The sequence below is a fragment of the Gymnogyps californianus genome, chromosome 15 (assembly GCF_018139145.2).
Source record: "Gymnogyps californianus isolate 813 chromosome 15, ASM1813914v2, whole genome shotgun sequence".
Taxonomy (NCBI): Eukaryota; Metazoa; Chordata; class Aves; order Accipitriformes; family Cathartidae; genus Gymnogyps; species Gymnogyps californianus.
Window position 1 is genome coordinate 16,267,615 of NC_059485.1, and position 15,806 is coordinate 16,283,420.

General features: G+C 37.5%; 1 protein-coding gene across 1 annotated transcript in view; it reads right to left on the minus strand.

Annotated features, from left to right (window-relative positions):
• RBFOX1 (RNA binding fox-1 homolog 1) overlaps positions 1–14,604 on the minus strand; it is a 1,343,363-nt gene extending 1,328,759 nt beyond the window's left edge. Inside the window, exon 1 of the mRNA XM_050906339.1 lies at positions 14,380–14,604. Within this exon, the coding sequence (XP_050762296.1) occupies positions 14,380–14,604 (225 nt within the window). The remainder of the gene's footprint in view (positions 1–14,379) is intronic.
• Between the last annotated feature and the right edge of the window lie 1,202 nt (positions 14,605–15,806).

Here is a 15,806-nt window from a genome sequence, read left to right on the forward strand (position 1 = left end):
ATCTCCCTTAGGCCTAAACTAAAGGAAATTAGTTACTGTGTTTGCAAATCAAGCTCTGCTGCAGTCATATTGAAAAATTAATTTTGAAGGTGGGGGAGTCTGCCTGGCCTTTGGAGGGCTTCCTGGCACTGAATGCAGACAAAGATTATATTGAATATGACCCCAAGTCACCTTCAAGCTGGAGCTTAACATATAAGCCCTTCAGAAGAAACCGGCGTTTATTATCAGCAATAATAAAAACACTTCCCAAATTTACATAAGGCCTTTCATCAGAGAAACTCATGATGCTTTCCACACTTTAATTAAGTTTTAGTTGAACCTAATGGAGGCATGCATGTTAAATGTTATAGCTGCTGTTTATAAAAGGGATAATCCTAGAATATGAGAATTTTAACTACTTGCTTTATGTGATAAAACTAATTCTTGGTAAATTGTGCTAAGAAAGCCACTTTGGGAGTCAGGGGACCCTTGACTGAACTAATGTAAGTACAGCTAAAAGCAGGGAAATTTTAACTTCTTTAAGTTAAAGATGTAGGAGGAAAATTACCATGCAAAGGAAGAAAACAAAAATTAGTCTGATACACAGCTGCATTCTTTTTCTTGGTTTCCTAAGGAAAAGTGGATCTTGGGACACTAGACACTAAGACATTGGCTTCTGCCATCCATCTACAGAATAGCATCCAGTGCCAACAAGGTAAAACCATGAAGCTCTAGACACGACAAACAAAGGTTAAATGTTGTGGTGAGTACCAAATAATTTGAATATTGTCAAAGACAAAGCAAAGCTGTTTAAATAGAACCTGACATCCAGCTCCAGCGAGACACACTCTTAACAGGTCTCATCCTCTGTTGCTATGACTTTAGTGACTGATTTCTTTGGTTTTCTGAGGGAGCACAAACACTATGTATTTTGAGGAAGAAGCCTCAAGAACAGTGAAGTACCTTGGGAGCTTCATGACAATTCCTTGCATTAGTTCCCACTCTTCTTGACACCTTTGAGAAAAGCAGATTGTTGCCACTGTTTATTCCCTTACATTTCATCTGTATTCCCCCACCAACCAACTTCATCCCTTCAACTGAGAGGCTTTACTTCAAAGTACAATTTCTTTGCTAGGTGAAAGCAATGAAACTCCATCAACCTGCCTCGAAATCCCCTTTAAAGTCTCTGTAAATAATAAAATATCTTCATAAGGAAGACTGTTCAGATGATTTTATATAATTTGTTATTTCAGATGAAACTTGAAGTTTTTGACACTTGAAGCTGTTGGACACTTTTTTGACACTTGAAGCACTTCACAGTAGAAGCCTTTGAAATTACTTGGCTATAAGGTATTACACAGTAAGTGCATGTTTATGTGATGTTTTGATTGCTTGTTTTTGTGAGGAGAATGGTCTAGATATTGACTTCTGCCAATTTCAATGTCATCCGAGACAGCTACTATTACCAGACAGCAAACCTCACTGACTTAAGATTCACAGTAAGGGTTACGCAAATGTCCATTTCTTTGAACGTTTTCTTGGTCCTATTGCTGAGTAAGTGAACACCGTGCTAACAATGTATCCTGCAACAGACTTACGATAAATGGTCTCTCTACCATCTGCCAGCAGGAACCATGCTCTACATCCCCAGAAGTGTCCACTCTCCTGCTCCCAGTGGAAGAGCATACGGAATCAATTTCAAAAGTTCAAACTAAAGACGAGCGGAAAGAAAAGATTAGTGAATTTTCAGACATGCACTATAGACAACATGTACTTTCTTGAGATGACAGAAAACAGATCTTACACCTTGAAAGTCATCATTTTCTTCAGACAACAATTCCTTAGCCCAAGGAGTAGGGTCAGTAATTTAAAAAGCTGAAAGATTTTGTTTATAGGCCAAACATGCACATTTAATTTCCAGGATTCCTTAAGTCAGCATGCCAAAATCACACATTAATGAAGTATGGTATTTTGGACTTTGGGCTTAGGAAAAAAAATATTCCTTGCAATTATGAAAACTGATGCAAGACTGAAGTAGCAACAAGGATGTACACACATTTGCACAGTCACATAATACATATTTAACTAATTCAATTCCGCAGCCTCTGTCAATTGGTATAGTGTTCTCTCAATACTAATTTAGTAACCTGTAACAGCTACTTCTTTAGAACCTCCAGATGAGGGGCTGAGGATTAGCATGTGAAAAAGCCCCCTTCCTTTAGCAAACAGATTTAAGAGCAACATGTTTAGCAATTATGCAGCTGCTATTAAAAAAAAAATCTACTTTAGCAATTTAAGTAAATGCTCATTTTGCAAAAACAAGCTTTAAGTAAACAGATAATAGGATGCTATAATTTGCATATGTGGAATTCCAATGAAAACTGCCACATACTGAGAAAACAGAGCAATCGATATGAAATACCATTAATTGCTGTATATTTTTATATTTTCTTTACCAGGTTGTTTGAGCAAAGATATTGCTCTGAGATTATGATTTTCCCCTGGTGAAAGAAACCAAAACCATGCATCTGTCCTCTCAGCATTACCAGGCATCCCACTTCCCTAACCTTGTGCAATAACTGTTTCACAAAATGAACTTCCCAGTGCGTGTGAACCTTTAATGTAATAGCATAGCTCAGTGTTTTAGCAGAGGCAATACTGCATGTTGCACAAACACCACTAAGGGAACATTATTATGGCACAGGAGAAAACTTAGGAGTTGCTAGGCCTCATAGCCAAACTGCCACCACTCTCTAATAACACTGTACTTCATCCTCTTAAAAGGTATCAATAGTCAAACTTGTATATACAGCTCCCAAGTGAACTCAACTCTTCCATTTGCTGACAGTCCCTCACCGCTTTCCCTTTGCCTTGTTCAGAGCATCCAGTGATGATTCCAACCACCTCTGGAGGTGAAATTTTTATCTGGGATTTAGACATCAGTTACATATCTTCAGTAAACAGGTCACTCAGGTTTTTCTATGAAATACATAACAAGCTGATCACCTTCCAGCAGCATCACACAATCCCACTACAGTGACCAAGAAGTTGAAGACCATATTGGCCCATAATTTATTTCAGCCACACAGTTGGGGTTTTTTCTGGTTTTTGTTTGGTTGGTTTTTTGTTAAAAGATTCCCTGCTAAGAACAATCCACACTGAATATCCCCCAAGGGAACAGCTTTAGCAGCTACCTTATATACAGGTTATGGACATTAAGTCCTGAGACACCAAACAGTAGTTCGTATCACAAATATATTTGGCCTTTTGTCCAAACTGACCCATCAACTAGGAAGATTAAGGATCTTGGAAAGTGATCTTTGGGGCAAAATTCATCTGTCAACAGATAACCAGAAGATATGAATTCAGTTTAGACTTCTTGGCTCTATTATAAAATGAAATATTTTTTGAGAAAAAAAAGTCACCATTCAGCATATTGTAAGGGTTGGAAGTGGCTGCCTAATGCTGCAATGATCTAGGACAATTAGGGAAATTAGAATACAGCTCAGGACAATGTAACAGAATGACTACTAACAACTGATGGTGGGTTATGGAAAATAAGCATGGTCCAACTTGAAGTGATTTTTGATTGAAGTTTTGGAGTTCCACTTATTAAAAAAATATTTATAATATAAATCAACCACTCTGGAGTACTAACATACATATCCAGATTGGTTTAACTGCACAGCTACACAGCACACTTTAAAATGAATTAAAAGTGATCACATAGGGGAAAAAAAGGGGCAGAGTCATTCCAATTAAGATACCTCTACCGTTATGTCCCACAAGGATCTGTTCTTCCATTAATATTATTCAGGGATTTTTTTCAATGAATTGGGGAAATGAGTAGGTATAAATCAAGTCACTGGTAAATTTTCAGACAACTTAAATCAAATAGCAGTGATAAATTCTGGGCTTGTCTGACAGAAACGCACTTCCATATGGACAAACACAGAATCAGTCATGGCAAAAGCAGGATGAGGGTATAGTTCTGCTCAGCAGCACCGTACCAACAAGTTCACTATCTCATTCGCAGTTGTTGGTAAATGAACCTGAAATCCAAAGCAGAGCGGTACCTAAACCACTGAAATATTAACAGGGGACCATCCAGCAGAATCAGCTTTCTTCAAAAGTGTTGAACTTGCAAAGAGCCAGAGAGGGTGGAGATTAATTATTTCAGATGGGGAACACAGACCTTCAAGATGGAAAAAAAGTACATGGATACAGTTACTTAGTTTGTCCAGAAGAAGGTGATGACTTTGTTCCCATTGTGGGAGTCAGTAAGATCTGGTGCAACAAGCCTATACAGGCCAGGGTGTGCAGTTGGGCAAATTCCAACTGCAGGAAAGTATGTATTTTTTTAGTGAGAATAATTAGCTACTGCAAGAAATTTACCTGGGGATTTGAAGAATTGTCCATGACTTGAAGCCTTTAATCAACAATGGCTGTTTTTAAAAAAATTATGTGTTCTAGCTCAAACAGAAGTTACGGAGTTAGTACTAACTTTTAACAGAAACCAGGGTCTAACAGTCAATTCTGGCCTTGAACTCTAAGAGCGGTCTAGATATTAATGGCCAAGAGCATCATGCCTTTGTGTAACACGTACTTAGAGACATTTAGAAGAAAATATTGTCACGTAATCAAGAACTACTATGCCTGCAACATTTGGAAACCAACCTGTAGCGAGAGGAAGAAATTTTGTTCTGCTGCTTTTCCAAGAATCAGTCTTTTTTTAAATCTAATGCAACAGCTTTCCACAATGTCATTATTTATTTTAATTTAAGTAAAGAGTGATTAATTGCTCAAGCAGCATTCCTTCCATTTTATATAGACTCTTAATTCACAGTTTCTAAACAGTCAATGATTTTGCCCACTGGAGACAGTGAAAAGATTAGGGTTTTCAGTTGAAATATATATTTTCATTAAAGAAAAAACCTCTCAGCATCTCAGAATAGATGTTACTTCACCAATGTATTATTGATCAGAATGCTTACTTTCCATTTAGTTGTGGCCCAACTCAAGGAACTAACATAATCTCAGTGTGGTGACAGTTTGGAATTTTACATACTAAATCCATTCATATTTTTTGTGATTAGCCTTCAGTTTTTGGAGAAGAACATTCACTGAAAATATTACATGTTGAATACACTGTACTTTTCAACTAGTAAAACAAACATTCATACTCTGACAGTTGTTTATATACACATTATGTCAAATACAAGAAAATACCCTTTTAAAGCACATGTGTAATTAAACAAAAAATGGCTATGCAGCCTGTCTCACTGCCTCTCTTTCTTCCACCCTTCTTCCAGTGTACCTCAGTCACGACCTATTTCTCCCCCATTGTTCTAATTCTGTATGAGCAAAAGCCTGTCAGTGTACAGCTGCAGCTGTTCTTCCTATAAGTATATTCTTTACTCAGCTCCAGCACAATTTTGTGTCCTGATCAACCACAAAAATACAGTTACCGCACCTTACCAGAAACTGCCAACCACCTCTTATTCTTGCTGGGACTCTAAACAGGGCTGGCCTATCACACCCAGTTACAGAGTAGTGTCTTTGGATATTGAAACACAGGGACTAGCATAATGAATATAAAATAATTTGATTTTTTTGACCAACACAAAGCATGTAATTAGTGCTCGCTAAATAGGATGGTAGAAGAAAGCAACTCTGACCCACTATGCTATAGATTAGTACAAATTTACTGGATGAAATTCAATCCTTGCTGTTTGTGGAAGTTTTACTCTGCCATGAGTTCACTTAAGGCTATGCATATTTATGTGGCATTTGCACTAGTAAGGCTAAGCCCCAGTTAAAAGAAACAAATGTTCAATAGAAAGCACTAAATCAGATTCAGGCTAAGGCCCAGTTAAGAGAAACAAATGCTCAATAGAAAGCACTAGATCAGATTCGGGTATCAACAAGAATATCAGTAAGAAAGATGCAACCAGCATTTAAAAAACACAGATCATTACTAGGGTAGTATTTGACAATACATCACATTTTTCACCTTCAGATCTCACAGAAATGGTCCATGCTATGCAGCCTTCCAACATCTGCAGTCATTCTGACTTAGAGCAAATGCAGAAATAAGAATTTTAAGTGGCTATGAGCTTACACGTTATTTGAAATTCTCATCTTAAAGAAACCTTGAAATACCATCTTACAAAAATCCCTAATTGTTAAGATCAGAACAAGGAGACTGAATAGATAACACTGCTTCTCTAAAACAGGAATTTACCACACTATTCATGGACATTAACAATAATAGAAACTTTGTGAAAGCTTTAAAATTTTTCCTCATCTCCTTACTATCAAAGGTAACCAATACCACCAAAATAATTACAGGAGCTGGGGAGATACAGAGCCCTTTAAGTGTACACTATTAATGACTGATCCTATTCTGCCTTTGCTCAACTATTCAAGGTCATTATGACCTTGGGAAAACATAGAGCCCTTTAAGTTTATGCCAGTGATGGCTGATTCTGTGGTGTCCCTCCTCAATTAAAGGCCATTATGACCCTGCACAATTCTTGCTAGCCTTCAGGCAACAACACTGAGCAAGAAACACACCACAGATTCAACTTTGTTCTCCTTTAGCAGCCTTTGCTTTCTTACAGCAATGAAGGATAACTAAAGGTTTCAGATGTTATCTCTGAGTCACAGGTTGGGAATCACTGGTCTTAACAGCTGAAGCCTGGAACCTGAGCAGCTAGAGCATTTCAGATAATCACTTGCTATATAGCCTTGACAAGTATGTGCTTCTCTTTCCCTTCACCCTTTGACTTGTCTGTCTCATTACCAACTAGTTAAAGAAAAAAAATTTTTTTCTTTAACTAAGTGAAGGACCAGAGTTGTGTGATTTCCTAGGGATCCTAAGCTATCTGTAATACACAGTAACATTTGAAGCATAATGATCCACAACACAGTCTACACTTCCTTGCAACTACCCGAGACAGCAGAACAGAAACATTAACATTCTATAGCATTATCAGACAACTCTGCATAACGGCTAGTGTAATATGGCTGAAATGGATTCTATTGTAAGCATGCAGAAAGAAAAAAGCAGGCAAAAGAAAGATAGATTTATATAGATTTATAAGAATTATTGTGCTTAGGAAGTCTTTTTCACTTCAAACAAGTTTTGCTTTCAGGACTAGAATTAAAGTGTCCTTTCCAAGGACTGCAACTACCAACATGTCCTCTCCCACCACTTCTCATTGATGTGTGAATCTTAGATGGGCCTTTATTAATTTAATCTCAGCAAAACTAATTGAAAATTACTTCATTATCTACCACTCACAGTCAATGACATTACGTTAAGCTACTCAACTGTTGTATTTTCCTACACCAAGCTACTAGAAGATTCCTGTTAGTAACCAGCTTGCTTCACAACTGTTGAAAAAGTGAAGTCCACTTTGATAATAGCTTAGGATGCCAGAAGGAAAGAGTTCAGGACACAAGACAACTATCAAAAGTAGATATTCCATATTCTTAATTTAAAGGACAAGTTCCTTTCTAGTCTAGACAAGACTGTAACTCCTTGGGCTGTTTAAGAACTGCACAGCAGACAAAGCATTAGAATACATTAAGTGCTTTCTCTAGGGAGAAATTACATGGGTGGCAGTGCATCAGATACTACAGTCTAATTTAATAGAACAAAATAGGCAACTCTAGTAATAATGCACTCACAAATGAGTTTGAACATTGAGTACTCCACAGAAAAGGGAAAGCTAGTGAAGCACCAGCCTGCTTCCATTTGGAATTTTTGCATAGCTTCTATGGCATATTCCCCATTGTTTCAATCCAGGCTAATGGCCGAGACTGCAAACATTAAAAAACCCCAAAACATCCAGAAAGTTAATAAGTTATTAATTTCTAAATCATAAAGACTTGAAATAAAAATATTTTTCATAATGACTGGGGGATTATTCAACGCACACTAACCTATATTGGGTTACAGAAAGACAGTAGCAAATAAAAGCAATGCATAAATAATTTCATATCTCTACTAATTCAACTCTGTAGACCAGAAGTGTCTTCTTTTGCACTTCAGAAGATTTTAATGCATTTTGGTTGTAATTTCAATCAATAGTAATATTCTAGTTGCTCTACAAAAATTACAGAATTAGGTAATTGATTATTCAAATTGAGACAGAAATGTTTTGTGAATGTTCCTTATTGGTGAAATTAAACTTCCAATGGGTAAATACAAAGGGCTTATGCTACTCTTGGTTGCAATTGTGTGTTACAAATCGCCAGTCATTCACTGAATAAAATGAAATTTCCCCCATGTCAAAACAATCAGGCAGTCCATACGAAGTCTTTAGTTTTGTACACTTACCCCCTGCCATCTAGTGATCTGTCCTAATAACTACAGTAAAAATGTTAAAATAGGGTCATCCATAAGCGTCTATTTCTGCTGCCTTTAGTTGTCTTAGCCAATTCCTTACTGCAGTTATTCCCGCTCAAGTCACAGTGATGCTGTTTACCGATGTGGGCATTAACCAGCAGAAGGTTAACAGGAGGATGAATCCGTTTCAGAGAGAACATTTTCCATCGACTTGTTCTTGGACTCGGAATCAAGTCCAACCCAATTTTTGAAGATCATTTATTCACACCTTTCTCAAAAAGGCTCCCTTATTAGCATTTAGCAAATATTCCTGTGGAAGTAACTCCAGCAGCTTATATCAATACCACCACTCACTTCAAAGAATTATCTCCTTTCTTTCCATTTCTAAAGACAAATAATTATGCCCCTGTCCTGGATCACAGAATTTGATTGTGTTCCAAAGCAAAACAACAAAAACATTAATTCCAGCATATATCACAGTTTGCCTAACAAGTCAATAGACTAAATCCTTAAGTTATCCTCTAAATTTAGGCAACCAGACCCAAAAATAGGCAAGTGAGGAATGGCAGACGTAGACTGCTTTACACAACATGTTCCAAATGTCATGCTATTCAAAAATGTTTCAAATTTATGGTGTCCTCCTAGAAGAGGTCCATTCCCTTCTATAACTTCTGAGGATAAAAGGATCTCAATAGATTTAAACAATATTAGGAGGAGGGAAAAAACCTAAACTGCAGCCTGACAGTAGAGTGCTTCAATCTGCTTAGGACCCAGAAAGCCAAAAGTCAGCACCTTAAATTGGACTCTCAATCCAGTATGGACCCACCATCCCAGGTTCTCCCTTTCTAAACATGATTCCCCTTCAAAGTAATATTCATAAATATGATCAAGAGCACAAAGCCATGTACACTGTCCTGGTTTCCGCTGGGATAGAGTTAATTTTCTTCCTAGTAGCTAAGGAAACAAGTTTTCTTAATAAACCAACTGTAAGGAGCAAATAAGTTTTCTAAAACAAGAAAGTCTATATGAGAAACTGCATTAACACAGTGTAAAGTTGCATGGCAATGCACAGAAAGGTCAAACTGTCATACTTCAGATCCACTTAGACTTGACTCTATGCTGATGCATATATTTCATGTAAAAGACTTGAGTTATTGAGTCAAAACTACTTTTCATATAGCCCAAGCTAAATATAAAAGAAATGTGCATTTCATTTGTCTAGATTAATATCATTTTCATATTCAATGCCTCCTTATATCTTTGCTGTTTACCTCAAGTACTTGCATGACAGCAGCTCACACTGCTAAAGGCACATACTAAAGTTTGTGCAGTGAATTCAGATGCAGGGTTCAGTTCCTATATCCTCACCTGGTCTTTATAGAGCTTTTAATTTGATACTGTGAATCCAGACCTGTCCCTCACATGAGGGAATGTTATCTTGCACTGAACATTAGGCCTTTGAAGTTCCAAGCTCGTATCTTAACTCCTAGAAAATCTTTCCTGTCCTCCTGAGAAATAACCTTTTAAATGATCAGCTTTCCAAGGTGTGTTCTTCTACAGTTTGGGAATACTGGTATACCAGCAAAGAGCTGAAGCAAAGTGCTTCTATCAAATGGGCCCAGTACAAATTTAACATGAAGCAGTAGTCAGATGTTAGGGAACAATGAAAGAGGGAAGGCTTCTCTTATGCTTAACCATAGTCTGGCCAGACCAGGCATCCAGGATCTAGGTACCACATGATAGTGCCACTGTGGAGAATAGAAGGAAAGGCCACAGGAACTGGAGTGAATCTTCATTCCAAAAATGTCTCATGCAGGCAGTGATGAGCATGGGAAAAGCATGCTAAAAATTTAATCCGACGTGAAAGGTAGTTTCCCTGTATTTCAACTGACCCAAAATTCCCAACAAATTACTACCTGCCTTTAAAGATTAAGTATTTAAGGAGTGTATCTCCCTGCACTTTTCAAAGAAGTAATGGCAAGGTTCAATTTCTTCTGTATGCAAAGATGAGGACATCACATAGCATGCCACGTCTTCCCATCTAAACTGTATTCAAAATATCTATTAACATCTGAGATTTAGAAGGCTGGATTTGTCCCATGCTACAAGTTTAGTGTAGTCAATTCTTCAGAGTTGATCAGCAAAAGCAGTTTTCTCCTCCTACAAAAGTATTAAAGAACAATTTTTCATATACTTTTCTCGGATTTTCTTTTACAACATGACAGTCCCAAAACTGCAATGAAGATGTTACTTTTGATGTTAACAATGAAAAGTTGCAATTTTTCTTCACTGTACTTCTATACTTTCCTCTTTTCCAAGTCTTCAAAGGCAATTTTTGCAAAAATTTGAGAGTGCTTTAATTCCCAAATGCATTATGTCTTTCTGAAAGTTGTTTAAAGGGATAAAAGTTCAAGCTCTCCCCTACACATTCCTGCACAGGTGACATTACAGATGAAAACACAGTTAAGCCTGCTGGATGCTATATGAACACTAGAGAAGTCAAACCAAACTCAGGAATTTGGTCTTGTTCTATAAATTTTGCACAAATGTTTAGAGGAAAAGAGTTTTGTTTGTAACAAAGCAGACATTATGAATACAGAAATATCTTTACACCAAAATCCAAACAACCTTCACCAGGCCACATGGACTAACAGTTGGTTAAAGAGAGACCAAACAAGACTGTATCCTTTAAGTACAAGGATACATGGATTACAAAGATACACACTCTTAATGATCATAACTCATAACTCGTATAAGCTAGTCAGGGGAAAAACACGTCTATCGGCCTGAAAAAAAATCATTACTTGCATGCTTACTTCTTCACATGCTTTCGATTTCAGTAAATACTATTTTACACTAAATTAATAATTTCCAGTATGTGCTGGAGCATGGGTAGGGTGACAATCAACCACAGGACATCATGTAGTGACAGTTATGGTCATCATCCAGGCATACAAAAGGTAGATTGAATTCTACAGAGACCCTAGTTAAATACTTTTACCCAAACTTTTGATGAAAAGGGGTGACTCATCAGCTCTTCCAATGCTAATTCCCCACCATCTGTACCAAATGAGAAATTTTTAAGTTGAACCTTACTACAAAGATTGCATTCCATTTTGTTTGAACCAAATACTTCATTCTGATGCTATGCCAAAAAGAAACATTACAGAGGAAAAAATTACGTGGCCTTAGACTATGTAATTCACACCTGCTGTGAGCAGTTTCCTCACTATAAATGAAAGTAAAAAGAGAAGGCAAGAAGCAAATTTTAATAGATGTCTAAATTAACAATTACAGTTTTACCCCAGGTTACTACATTAACTAGCTACTAGTACTAAGTGAAGGAATCATTCCAGATACCACTGCAAACTAGTTGTTGGCAAATGCAGCCCTTCGTTCCCATGGCAAACAAAACTGCTCTGTCCAGTGAAGCTAGTGGCAGAAAAGTCCTTCTGCAACCAACTTCTGCACAGCAGCAGCTACTGTTATAAATACACAATGCCAAGTAAATGCCCAGAAGTATTATGCATCATTTCACAAGCATAAAATATAGATGGTGTTTGCATTCTCTCATAATACAAGATTTCATAGGAAGTGGAGTAATGAGTTACAGCAGACGACCTAGGTAGACTTCTTTCTTCTAAACCTAAGAATGGATGTTGAATCAGGCAAATAGCAGTAGAATAAAGAAACAGCACACTTACTGTGCTGATTTTTATTACTAGTCCAAAAATGAGTCAAAGTCTATAATTTTTTTTAATGTCCTTCTTTAAAATAGAAGACATAATGGACTATTAGGAAATGTTCTTCCAATGCATGCATTGATTACCCATACCACTATGCCTATTAAAATAAAGATTCTTCTAAGCACGGAAATGAAGTCATTCCAGTGTTTCCTAAGGGCACACCGTCCATCTTTTCCAGCAGCTTGCTCTCTACAAGGTGACAGACACTTACAGTGATTGTTGAACAAGTTTTTATTGTTTTTAGAAAGAGTTTTATGTTAACAGAATTTCAAATGTCACATAATTTATTTCTAATAATGTCTCCAACTCAGACACACTGCTTTAAATGGGAAGGGGAAAAACGTACTGGAACTTACACAAAATTTAGTGCAACATCCCAAGCAAGAGTCCATTGAAGTGAGTGGAAAGAATATTGAGCTTTGATGAATTTTGAATCAAATTCAGTTTAATTTAAGAATTATTATAAGAACTATGTTTTTATTACAAAAACTATTTAAGAATAGTTTTTCAGGAGAGACAAACAATGAAATAATTGCTCATTATCACATTTGCTTTGTTAATATTTTAGCAACCCCCGATGAAAAGTCAGAATATAGTGTTGGAGCAGATATACACAGGTCCTTGAAAGGACAAAAAAAGGACAGGTATCCATCACCACAGAACTTTCCTGTAGTGGTTGAACATTAATAAGGGAGTAAACCAAGCCTCACAAATGGGGTAGAGCCCAGTGATTTAGGTATGCACCATTCTAGTCTACTTTCTAAAATTGATCCCTCAAAAGACAAAGTAAACTTATTCAATTAAGGCTTATTTTTCAATAACTTCTTAATTAAATATTTAGTAAGATGTACTATCAAAAAGACTTTTACCCCAACCCATAGTAGTATTCAGATGATACTGAATGGAATGGATTTAAAGCCTTTACTTTCAGAAAAAAAACAGACAAAAATAAGGGTTATGGTTTAACCAATTAACTTGCCCGTATATCGTATATCTTTGGGAAAAAATAAATCTCTCTACCAGAACAAGAGTGCTACTTTGATATCTGAGAGTTAAAAAGAACATGCCTTCATAAGCATTGGAAACACAAAACGTAGACTTATACTGAAGTGCAACTATATGCAGTTACATGGACTGATAGAGACTTTTGCTTGTATAAGCTGACACTCTAGACACATTTTAAATACTTTTGTAAGTCAGGAAAACTGTTGCATTTAGAGATGACCTTCCACCAGAATTAACTAAGTAAACTACCTTTCAAATTACTTAAAAATGTAAATCCTACTGAAATGTGGAGCATTTACTTGACTCCTCATTTGAAGAGGAGTATCAATTCAGGAAATCAATCCCAGAGAAAAAAAAACATTTCAGAAAACTTCTAGATAAAACCTGTACCCTAAAATTTCCAGCAGCTGCTAAGTGAATTCTAGAAACTATACTCTCACTGTATAATGACTTAAACAGGAAACATCTGCACCCAAGACATTTCCCACTCCCCTTCTGATTGAGGGAAGCAGCTAGTATGTGTCCAGGAAAAGTACCTGGCCCAAATTGCACCATCAGAGAAAAAGCTTCAGCTTGCTGGGAATCCATATGTTCGCCCCCTCTCCCCCCCAGTTTTCTGCTATGCCTCAGAAACCTGCTGACAGGCACAGCAGCTGAGCTAAATAGCCAGTCAGAAAACACTGACAAAGTTAACCTCATATAAAGATCTGGTAACAGTGATATTTACATAGACAACTGTTCAGCAGCTCTTTTTTGCTAAATCTCAACAGATGACATTTGCTCTCTCACCAGATGAGATCTCTAACCACCAACTCTCCACTTCCCTGGAGGCTCTACCCTCTCCCCCAGCTTTAAAATAGTATTCCACAACATAAATGCAGTTGAAAGTCTGAATGGACAGACTGATAAACAACCCAAAATGTCCAATTCCATGTATCAACTGTTACTCAATTTCTAAACAGACAGAGCGCTGAAAAACAAGCTTTAGCAGTTAATACTCCTTCTCCCCTCATCCCCCCCCCCCAAAATCACTTCCCTGACAAACATTTTGCAAGCAGCTAACAGCAAGAGCCAGATTAAAATACACACTCCTACACTAAAAAGCATGTACCCAAGATAAGAAACTGAAGAGTAACATTCTTATAATCTCAGTGAGACAGGACACTTGATTGCATTCATCCTACACTACTTGATGCCCAATTACCAACTTCAGGATGACAAATAATTTCAAAAGGTAACCTCCCAGCCCTTCCCCCTTTACCCAGCTCAGGGCCACTGAAGATCCTTACTTACACTTTTGCCTTCACCGTCTCCTTCGGGCACGGGCTCTTCTCTGCCTAAACAAGGCATTATTTCTTCTGCTGCTGCTCCTCTGTCCTTCCCAATGTTTCCTCCCTCATTCCCCAGCTTCAACCTCTTTCCCTCAGGTTGAGAATCATCCACCTCCTCCCTTCTCATCTTGCCATCTCTGCCTCGCTGCTTCACCACGTCTTCTGGGCTGTCACAGGAATTTGACATTTTTAAAGTGTTATAGACTTTAAAAGACTGATGAAGCTGCCTTTTTGAAGGGGATTTGGCTTCTGAGAGCTCCGATGTGCTCTCGCTCCTCTTAAAAATTTAAGTGGTGTTTCGAAGCCTTTGCAGGAATTGCACATAGCACTTCTGTTTCTCTGCCGCCCTCTCCTGAGCACTGGGTAGCACTGTGCCCGAGGACAGTTTCCAGTGCATGCTACTCACAAGCTTCTTCCTATATTCCACCCCCCGCACCTAATAAAAAGTAATAACCTTCCCTATATTGATTGTATGCACAATTCTGCTGCTTACATTGCGAAAACCCTTGTACTTCTGTTCTACCTGATCCAGTGTAATTACCTTTCCTTAAAGTACAAAATATTTGCTGCACCTTCTTTAAATCCAAATTTACCTCTGTCCCTGAGGGACATAGTGTTTTTTGGTTATATACTGTTATTGATGCCAAGAATGATTACCCATTAAAAGGTAAAAATTGCTTTAATTCCAAACAGCTTCTTTCAAAATTATTTCATTATAGGTTGGGGTTTTTTAAAAAAGGGTGTCTTTACTTTGTAAGTTACCTTTGTATCTTGTAAATCCATATTCCACATTGTCACATCAGTTTTGCACAATGTGTTCCGGTCCTACAGCTGTAGCAATGAGATTAAAGTGAGATTAAGACGACCCAACACGACAGTTTGGAGATCCTTTTTGCTCTCTCAGCCAGTTTATGAAAAACACCAACACATATAATCAAAGGATTGGCATAATATCTGGAGTTTTTTAAAAAAGTAACAGTAACCTAGTGGTTTCACATATAGACTACAATATGTTGCTTCACCTCATTCTTCCAATACAGAAGGCAATATGAAGTAGAGTTTAAAAAAAAAAAAAGAGGTAATTGAGTGCTGTTTTCTCCTGCTTAAGTGCTTGAGATTTAAGTGAGGTTCCTTATATCTTGCAGAGTGAAGTAAATCCCTAAGAAGCCCTCTGAATAATATCTAGATATGTTCCAGTCAGGGGCTTAGGGACTGAGCTTCACAAGTGGTGACCCAACAGTCAGTTGTGGATGAATGCATCCAATCAAACTGTCCAGTATTCCCAGTGTTCAACAAGGTATGTCTTCCAAGAAGCTGACAGAGTTAGAGGGAGTTAATCTGTGTCCGAACACTGATCTCACCGACATTATGGAGTAGGCTTTAGTTTGA